This window comes from Magallana gigas, chromosome 5 (assembly GCF_963853765.1).
Source record: "Magallana gigas chromosome 5, xbMagGiga1.1, whole genome shotgun sequence".
Lineage (NCBI taxonomy): Eukaryota > Metazoa > Mollusca > Bivalvia > Ostreida > Ostreidae > Magallana > Magallana gigas.
This window is the reverse complement of record NC_088857.1, coordinates 26,527,907-26,538,665: the sequence shown is the minus strand read 5'-3', so window position 1 is coordinate 26,538,665 and position 10,759 is coordinate 26,527,907. Positions and strand designations below refer to the sequence as shown.

Below are 10,759 nucleotides of genomic sequence, written 5' to 3'. Positions count from 1 at the left end.
TTTAAATCACCATCTCTTGTGGCAAAGTCTCTTAAAAATTCTTGATGTATTGAGGTACCGTACCTAAAAATACTTTTTTTTTATTCACTAGTATTAAAGGAAGACAGTGACCAAAAATGTAATGAATTAATTTGACATATGACCAAGGTCAGGGGAAAATGATTTACCCATTATTGATTGTAAATTAATATTGAACCAAATAATCAGGAAGAATCATTTTGTGTATCTCTATATATACATTTATAAAGATTACTTTGTTTGGTAGTGTTATGTTTATTGTACTTATTTTGTTACCATATTGGCTTTTTCAAAGCTTCTTACTGGTACATTCCTGTAAACAATTTAATAGCTTCCTTTTAATTCGTACCTTAATTGTTAAAAAATGTTTAAGTGTATAAGAAAGTTTTCCCATTCAAGTTAACAAGGGGGGAAAACTCTGAATAAGTTTCATTTTGATAGATTGAAATAAACATATATCATTAATTACTTTAAAATGCCATTTATTTTACATACTGTATTGAGATGAAAGAGATTGTTATTTACTATAATCACAATGCTGAAGTTTTGTAATGGCCTGTGTAAAACACAGTTTCTAATCCATATTGATGCCAAAATTCTTGTTAACTAATCCTGTTTGATATGGTGTTCATGTACGTGTTAAAAAAAGTTGGACTAAGTGTTCTGGAAGCTTGATTACCAGGCTGGATTAAGTTGGTACTGTGGTTTCATTAATTTCTGAGGGCAACAATTTTTGTAGATTTAGTGAAAATTTCAAGGATACGTGGCCAGTGATCCTTTCAATAATGCACCTCAATGAACATTTAATTTCATAGATAAATTCGACAGTGAAATACACAAAATCTGGTATTCCATGAATATTTATTGTTGAAACCACAGTAACTGCCAGTAGGTTCTGAGTGTAATCTTGTATTAGAATGATTTTCATCCGTAGCTACCAGTAGATGTCAGGAGCAAAAGTAAACTACCGGTACATCTATTTCAATTTTAATAGTAAAGGGCCTTCCTCCATTATCTTAATATCTTTAGCGTATTAATGTTGTTTTGACCAAATTCATTTAATTATTACCTGTTTGGAATGCACTGGGGCAGATTCAAAGAATTTTCCTAAGAAATGTTTTGTACCAAAGAATTTCAAAAGTTAATTTTGTACCATCCAGTGATTTTTAGCTAACCTGAACCGAAGGGCCTCTTGTTAAGTTTGCCAAGTGTGATTCTTAAAGATATGCAGTAAGGTATAAAATCAAAATAAGAATAATGTTAGGAAATATTTTGCACTCCTTCCATCCGTACAAAAATATATAGTTGAAGGGAACAAACAGTTTTTTAAGGTTTTGGTTAGAGTTTCAATGTTTTTTCTTAAGCTGCTTGCACTTTTACAGTGTACATGCAGTGTCCACATAGTATAATAAGTTGATGGAATTTGACAAAGAACGCTCAAGAAGACAACACATGTTATTGAAAAGGAATTAGAAATCCAAAGAGATATCTGCTCATGATTATTTGACTTGCTTCATCAACATCAATTAGGGTTTTTTCTCTCAAGGCAACCTCTCAAGTCAACACTTTCCGTGGTCTTTTTCAAATGATATTATTCTTTTGTAGCTCTCTCGTTGTAAGAAATATGAATCAAAATATGCAGACATTTTTATAAATAAAAATGCTCTATTATACAACTTTAAAACATTTTGTTCTAGTCTAAATTGTTTTGTGTTTTGTAAGATTTTATTTGCATAGGATATGATTGCTTGCTATTTTTGAACTCACACTGCATTAAAGAATAAAACATGTTTTTTTTTTTTTGTTGGACAAAATTTAGTAATGGCCATAGAATTGCATTGACAGAATGTTGGTGGATTTTGTTAGTGTTTTGTACACTTGTGAATATTATAAGCAAATGATGGAATTGTTATGTAGAACAATTTGTGTGCAATAAACTGTTACATTTTATGCTAAATAGTTGGTAGAAGTTGTCTACCTAATAAATGTGAAATATGGTGTCTGTTGGGGTTGCTTTGTTTATCATTTGTCCTTATACCCCAAACAACAAGTTGTGAGTGGCGTACATTTGCAGGACACAGTCTGTACCAGAAAATTCCAATTACATTATTTTCCTGCAAATAGTGGCCCTTTCTAACTTGGAGTTTGTTCTTAAATCCATAATTAGACAAAAGTAAAGATGTGCATAATTGGATATTGTGTTTCTCTAGGAGTTGTCCCCCTTTATCAAACTATTTTGTGCATACCCTGTCATTCATTATGTGTATCGTTGTTAGATAATAGGGGAGTAATGCCAGTATTAGTGTTGGTTTGTCAACCAAGTACCGAGTGAAATATATAATGTCATTTAAAAGATAGATACTGTATGATTCCTGATTATAATGATTTCTGATCACAGCAGGAGTAACATGCAAGGGCATTAGAAATTCCAGAACCAAGTGGAACGTGTGGAATGAGGAGGAGGAAAACCCACAAAGTTTTTAGCTGTCTTGAATCAAGAAGTATTTTAGATGAGACAGTTTCAAAAAATACAAACAGTGGGGAATGGGGTCAATATATTATGAGTTAGAAATTATAAATGAGGTCAAACAACAGTCAAGGTGACCTATTGCACCCTGAAATGCTCACCATTTTTGTTAAATAAAATAAAAGATATTTAAAGTATTGTCTTCCCACAAATGTTTATTTAGAAATAAATTTTGGTGTTATGACTACTTTAAAGAAGTCATAATTTCAAAAAAAAATAATTTTTAAATAAACATTTTTTGAAAGACAGTTTATTTATCAATGATAAATATAGAACCATTTTAACAAGAGCTTGGACTTCAGGTAGTTTTGTCAAACGGCAATGTGACGTAGGTCTGTCTATTTCATCGTAGGCCACTCAGCCATGGCCTTTTGAAATCAACAGGATTTGCCTGGCTTTTGAACAAGACTACGCAATCGGTGTATATTTCGCTTGAAACCAGCGTCATTTTTTAAAACTTGTTTTGATGCAAGAAAAAGATAGTTACATCCTACTGAAAGTCCAAGGTCTTGTTAAAATGGTTCTATTTATCAATGATAAAGAACACGTAAAATTGTCTCAAAATGCAGACAATAAAAATTCTATCTTTAATGCTAGGAAGACCTTACATTATTTTTAAAGGATATCAGATCTAATTATAAACAACTCAAAAACAAAAATAGTTTGGACGTTCCAAACATTTTTCGTCTGAAATCAAGTAAGAATTTGGACATTTGGGGATCTACAGTGTACTTTACTCTATAAGGTATTTTTTTTCCGTCGAGTTTTAAAAAATGGTACATGAAGATCAATCATCTACACTATCAAGACCGGTGTTCCTGATGTTGATCCGATCAAAAAGAAGCTTTTTTTATATTTAAATATAAATAAGATGAACAAAAGAGTTGCTGAACAACTCCGTACTATGACCTGATGACCACGGGTACTTGAAGCAGCCCCCCCCCCCAGCCCCCCCCCCCCCCACTTCTTCAGTTGATTTGATAATTAAAAAATCTGAGCTGCAACACACCTTTCTCTTGTTTGACAATCCAAATACGCACGATGTTGCCCATTGGTCGCTACGAACTATTTTTAAAAACCGCATTTTTTTTTCGACCTACAATTATTTTTATTATCATGAATGTCGGTCGAAAAACGCGATGTTTACAATGCTTTTGGAAGGCATTTTTAATAGGTGACAAAAAGTTGACTGAGTGTCATTCGTTGAGTTATAAGCGAGTTACAGAGCTTACAATTCTTGGCTATGTAACAATATGCTTTTGTTTACATTTTAGTCATTAGAAATGCATTCCTAAAGCAATGTAAACATTAAAACAGGAAAATAGAATGTTACCAAAACCATGACCATGCCCCTTTAAAGTCTTGAATACCTGGTAAGATCACTGTTAATTATATTATTGTAACATCATATTCAGTGATATTGTCAGTATTAAAATAAGGAAAACCATTGTTTGTAATTTAGTCAAATATGTAGTACATGTCTTTCTTCAACGTGTGTTTTTTGTGTTATGAATGTGTTTTCTAGGTTTCTATTCTTAGAACCATTTTAACAAATCATTTCTTGCGTCAAAACAAGATAAAAATGACGCAGTTTCACGCAAAATATTCACGACTCTGTGACAATAAATTAAAAAAAATTATAATGTTTCATGTTATATTTAGAAGTTTTAAAAAAATTAGCTACTCGGAAGGTAATGGAGTCCTATTAATCCGGATTTCTTACCGCTTTGAGTTTTGCATTTAGTTTTTCTTACACATCCTGGCTACTTCCGCAACTGTCTGTGGGGGAAAAATGCATAATGATCATTTCATTTCTTTAATTTTCTTGTAGTTTTAAAGAAAATCATTAACTACACATAACCACAGGTATGTAAGATTTAACAGGAAAAGTTTTATTTCAATCGTTTTGATGTTTTTCGAATTTCTTCGAGATGAAATGCAGAATCAGATATCCTTACTTCGTTTTGACGTTTTTCGAATTTCCTCAAGATATATAAGCCTATAATTTATTCACGCTTTACATCTAGAGGACTTTTTTCAGATTCATGGTGCAGAGTACTTCACATTTCTGTTCAGTAGTCATATTCAATCACATTTTGGTCATGCAATCATATATATTTTGGTCATAAATTCATAGAAAGAATAATCTTACCGTGACCAGGCTACACTCAGGTCACAGTAAGAATTCGTCCCATATACATGTACTTGCAATGTAGCAGCCGCAAAGCGGATCTGCTTTCGTGCCGATTTTAAGTCTGTTAAAAATAATCTGCTGGGGAAAAACACATTTTTATATATTACAAACCTTTTTGAACATGCATATGTAGTTAACAGTCTAGTTGAGACTCCGCAAACAGAGTCTTTGGCTCAATCATGCATTGCGGTAAAATGGTGTTTCTAATGTAAACAGCAGTACAACCCTCATTGAATAACAGTTTTTTCATTTTATTTTAACAGATGGCATTAAGCATAGAAAAGATGTTGGGGGATGCTCAGATCCTGGTAGCCCGACTTAGAGAACATGATTCTACAGCAGATATACTTATTGCTCATACACAGACACTGCACAAACGGCTAGATGCTATGAAACAGGTATAGATTTTTTAATCATCTTAACAGGTAAAGAGCGATATTGAACCAGGATAAATGTTACAAATGAGAAAATTTTCCATCAGTAGATCATCTCTAGTAAGCTGACAAACTTGCCTACGTCCAGTGACGTGGAGCAATGGCAAAATAATCCAGCCTGCCTCTTTTTATTAATGTCAAATGAAAGCTTTCATAATTTTAAAAACATTTTCTTTAAAAAATGTTTTTCAAGTCTTAACCATTCTGGACTTATCTGGGGGAAAAAACGTTTAATTAATAACATTTTTACAGTATCAAGATGATATTAACGAACTGAACGAAATAGCGAAGCACCGTCCACGCTCAACCCTGGTGTTAGGTATTGCCCAGGAGAATCGCCAGATTCGAGAGTTGCAGCAAGAGAATCGGGAACTCCGTTTGTCTCTGGAGGAACATCAGCAGGCTCTGGCTTTGATCATGCAGAAATACAGGGAGCAGATAATGAAGTTAATCCAAAGTAACAAACAGGAGAAGACTATTGCCCACAGGAAAGATCAGTCGCAGGTAAAACTCTATTTACAGACAAATAATGAAAGATAATACAGATAACTGTATACACCCCATTGACACTAAAATGAACTTTGGGACTAGATTTTTGGAGAATCAGATACCCCATAATTTTATATTTTGCTCAAGTGGAAGATATACTGTAATGTATCGTGTATAATACGCACTCGTGTATAATACGCACCCCCCAAAGTTGACCAAAAAATAGCGAAAAAACAGCAGGTCCTATGTATAACACGCACCCAAAAAATGGCGAAATCAACGACCGCAATTTCCCCCAAAACAATCGATGTTTCATGATAATGTTATAAATCATGCGTAATTTCTTTAATTTTGTGATCGGAACATATCACAATGATGAAAATCGACGGCCGCCATTTTTCCAAATAACTATCGATGTTTAATGATAATTTTGTAACCCAAGCGCAATTACTGTAAATTCGTGATCGGAACATTGCCCAAGCGATATTAGAGTCAAAGTTCTTACAATTTTACTTAAAAAGGACGGCATGATTTCTTGGGCGGTATCAAATATCATTAGACACTTCGTAAAACAGTGGAAAAGTTGAATATCATCATACGTAGGGAAGAACGGCAACCGAGCTTAAAAGTTATAATGTTTGCAGATATAAACCAAAACAACATCAAAAGAAATAATTTAATTGATTAATTATAGTCAAACTCATTGATTGCTGTTAAATAAACATTCTGAAGAAACGTATGTATGTCATATATCGTCATTATCAAGTCGTACAAATGATCGATGTATTTTTAGCAGTGTCTTTGTAAAGCAATAACGTTTAACTGCATAACTGGACACGAATTAATCAAGTTTAATAAAATCAGAATAATCGCTTATCTTCATGCACTTGAAAACGTCCTGTGAAGTCCGACACAAGACAGGTGCATGCTTCTAACACCGGAAATTATTAAACAAACATTGACCACGCGCCGAGTCAACTGGTGATTGCTTTCGTAATGGCGAATACACTGGCGATATTTAAACTTGTTTAATGCAAGAAATAGTGTTGAGAGTGGATAAATATTTCAATACATGGAAATAAAACTAAGAATAAGGTATTTTTGATGCAGTAAATTTAGTATACACTCGTACAACTTGCATAACGCGCTATACCAGCAGAAAATCTACACTCATACAACTTGCATAACACGCTATATCGGCAGTCACGTCTCTCGAGGTATTAAGAATCACGGCTTGAAAAAAATGGGGTAAAATTTTAGTCCTATGTATAACACGCACCCCCAACTTTTGATCAAATTTTGGCTAAAAAAAAGTGCGTGTTATACACGCGACATTACGGTATGTTGCTTTCATCCCTGTCAAAGTCCGCGTCAACATTAATTGGAACAAACTGTAGTGACTGTTGCTTGGTTATATGAGTGAAAGATTTTAGTCATCCTAATTTCTTCCCAAATGTGGTTTCAAAGGAAAATTTTTCTTATATAATGTACTGCAATTGTAAATGTCAAATACATACTGCTAATCACAAGCCTTTAATGATACATGTATGCTGACCAAACCTGCTCACAGTAAACTATTTGTAGGAGGTTTGAGATTTCAATCTTATAGAAGGTTTCTCTGTATCCTGTAGGGGTGCAGTCAAAATTAGAGCTGAAATTATTATTTTGACTATGGTATAACTATTTCTAGAAATATTCAACAAAAATGAAATGTTAGTAGTTGGGAATAAAAACTTTCATCACTGCATTGGTCAAACCAATTTCCAGGTGTGGTTAGAACAGTGGTATTGCAGTAGTTGTCAATGTTTTCATACAGGAGGCTCATGATAGAAAATCAGAAGCCTGTTGTTATGATTTGTGTTTTCATTATTTCAAGGGGTTTACTTCATCACTCATTTGTAGATCAGTTGTACATGTAATACTGATCAACCATCTTGTTGCGCAAACTGGTCCCCTTTAATAGTTTTGATATGCATTGCTTTTCTTTGGATCAGTTTCCTTTTTTTTTGTGTTTATCTTTATGTTATTGTTTCAGAGTCTAGAAAAGTTGATCGATAAAATAAGTGAAATGGCAGCGGTAATGCATAAAGCAGTAACTGTGGATGATGAAAACTTTGCCAAAAATAAAGAGAAGTTGGATCAACTGCAGTATGAGAACAATGGTCTCCGAGAAATTCTGGAGGTCTGCACAACAGCCAAGCAGAAAATTCTGGAGAATGTTTCTGTAGACACAGACAATAAAGCAATACAAACCGAGGACATATCTAGAGTGTCAGACTCGGACGACAATATATCGCTGGACTCCGTAAGCACAGTGGTGGAGCAAGATGACATTGGTCAGGAGACCTAGATACCTGTCTGTATGTAATCCGACCTTGAAGTGGGTGGACAGCTACCTGTACCACGTCTGTATTTAATCAGGGCAAGCAGTGAGTGGGACAGAGATGTGTGGCTGTGTAGCATAGACCGCCATTTATGTATTAAAGATGTGCTGTATTTTAGGAATACCATGTAATGTGTATATATTAAAAGTATTAAAAGTATTTATATTTTCTGATTTGTTCTTGTATGATTGCATGTAATATGTTCTTTTTCACATTGACTTTGGCTAAAATCATTTTTTTTCATAGCATTTTCTTCTTTCTTTTTTTTTGCAATATTGAAAAGGGGGATTCATTTTCAACTTAAATTAAAACATTCAAATGGCTTTTTCCCTTGGCATATCTTGCAAATAATTTGAAAAAAAAATGTCTTTTTCATTACTGCTATATTTTGAAATTTTTTGCCTGATCTGAAATTTTGTTTTGGCCTTATATGTACCTTTATATATGGTGTTTATTAGGCTAGCTTTATTGCAATAAACATGGTAAATTTGTATAGTTTGTTTTTATCATTTTGATTTTTTTTTTAAATCTCTTAAGACATTCATACAAGCATTCAAACACAGTATATAGTTATTTAAACATTATTTTGTTTTCTTTAGGGATTCATGCGGGATATGAGGGTGGCGACATTGCAGAAAAAATAAAATCCATGTTAGTGGGTTATGTAAATTTTTTCTGCAATGATCGATACCTTCATAACCCACATGAATCATCAAAGAAAGCATTTTATTGTTTATACATGTATTTACATTTTTCTTTATTGTCTCAAGTAATTACGGCAGTCAGTAAATATTCTAACTAGTGTTACATTGAAGCATAGGGAACTTCTCAAGAGTGATTTTTCCTCTGAGAGCTCTAGAATTTTAAGGGTGACTTTCCCCTGAGAATTCATTGTATAAGTTTAACTCTGTTGCTCGCTGAATTAAATGGGGGATAACCCCATATAATTCATTTTTATTCAAAACTTGAAGTATTGTCTAAAATGAATTATCCCAAGTTGTCCCCCTTTAATTGTGTTATATTAGCAAGTCGATCTCATCATTTATGCGTTTTTCTTTTCCGTCGTGTTTTTGCACGAGTGAAATCTTCAACGCATTGTTTTGGATTTGTTAGATTCATTCAAACAAATAAATTTGTTAACTTTCTGAATTTGTGTCTTATCACATAAGACTTCAGTCATGGTCAGTGCGAGGGGCGGAGTAAATGTATTATAGCTAAATAGGTCAGTTTAAGTTATATTTAATTACGGGTCATTTAAGTTTCCTTGCTGATGGGAGATTATACAATTATTTAATGCTTTAGCAGTCAATAGACCAGAATATTTTTCCCGAGGTGCAGGGAACAGTTCAGTATGATCTATTGCCCGAGGCCAACGGCCGAGGGCAATAGATCATACTGAGCTGTTCCCTGCACCAAGGGAAAAAATTCTGGTCTATTGACTGTTCAAGCGTTAAATAATTGTTTTATTACCTAATTCCTTTTTTAGTTTTCGGGGTTTACAATTTGCATATTGCAATGATTTTCGTGCCATTATGCAATATACTAAGATTTTTTTTTCATCTTTTACATGCACAAAACCTGTTGCATGCATTACAACATCTCAATTTAATAGCTTACACAAAGAAGGGGGAATCTTCAACCTATTAGATTTTAAATACATGTAGTCTTTTACCTTATATCAGGCTTTAAAACTATTGATTATTTGATACTCCATTTTGATAACATTGAATTTGGTTTCACCAAGTACTAAAAACAGCGTCTATGTAAAGGAATATACATTCCATGAGAATTATCGAAAGGTTGTAACATTAACATACCAGCGTTCTGAAATACGTTGCCGGTCCAATAGATCGCAGTCTATTGACCGGCGGTCAATAGATCGCAGTCTATTGACCGTCGGTCCAATAGATCGAAGACTATTGACCGGCGGTCTAATAGATCGCAGTCTATTGACCGGCAGTTCAAAATAGACGCAAATATTTAATATGTAATAAAACAACAAAATCCCTTTGATTAGGTGATAAAATCAGATGGTGGCAGCGCTACTGGGAAAATGGACTTTCCAACTACAATATACTCAGTTTATAAAGGAACAGGTCAGCTGTCTTGTGTGGTGCATTTTCAAAGCTTTGGGTGTTTATACTTACCTCACATTGAACAAGGCAGTCCTGAATTTTGTTTTTTTTTCCTTGCTGCTTCATACTTTATTCTGTAGTCACAAGTTGTTGACATTCTAGCAATTGATTTCTCTATTATATTTGTTTATCATTCCACAATAACTGATCTCCGTGGTTATAGAAATCCATTATGATAGTGCAATAATTTAGTTGTTTGCATTTACTGTTTCCATTATGATTTACATCAACTTTTGTCTTTTTTATTCAAATATTTACAGAAATATTTTTAGAAGGTCTGCATTCACTGCATTTTAAATATTCTTTTCTTTAAAGAAAGAATATGCCATCTATAGTTGTAGTTGATCATTTCTTCAATGAAGAGATACTTTTGTTCCAATGTTCTCCGATGCATGTGATTTGTATAGCTGTTGTATTAACATGTTCTGTTTTCTAACAATTTCATGTTAAAGTGGTGATCAAAGGTTCAATACTGCTAGCATGTACAGGTATGTTTCATATTGATACATAGACAGTTTTTAGCTCACCTGATATGCAGGTGATGAAGGTATATTGCTACATAAGTAAGGAAAGTTTAC

At 33.5% G+C, this 10,759-nt stretch overlaps 1 protein-coding gene across 1 annotated transcript; it reads left to right on the top strand.

Annotated features, from left to right (window-relative positions):
* Positions 1 to 4,269: 4,269 nt before the first annotated feature.
* LOC105341565 (FGFR1 oncogene partner 2 homolog) lies at positions 4,270 to 8,537 on the top strand. The gene is made up of 4 exons (XM_034454738.2): positions 4,270 to 4,411; positions 5,003 to 5,137; positions 5,426 to 5,677; positions 7,698 to 8,537. The coding sequence occupies exons 2-4, from the start codon at positions 5,003 to 5,005 to the stop codon at positions 8,010 to 8,012; spliced, it is 702 nt and encodes a 233-aa protein (XP_034310629.2). The 5' UTR covers positions 4,270 to 4,411; the 3' UTR covers positions 8,013 to 8,537.
* Positions 8,538 to 10,759: the final 2,222 nt, after the last annotated feature.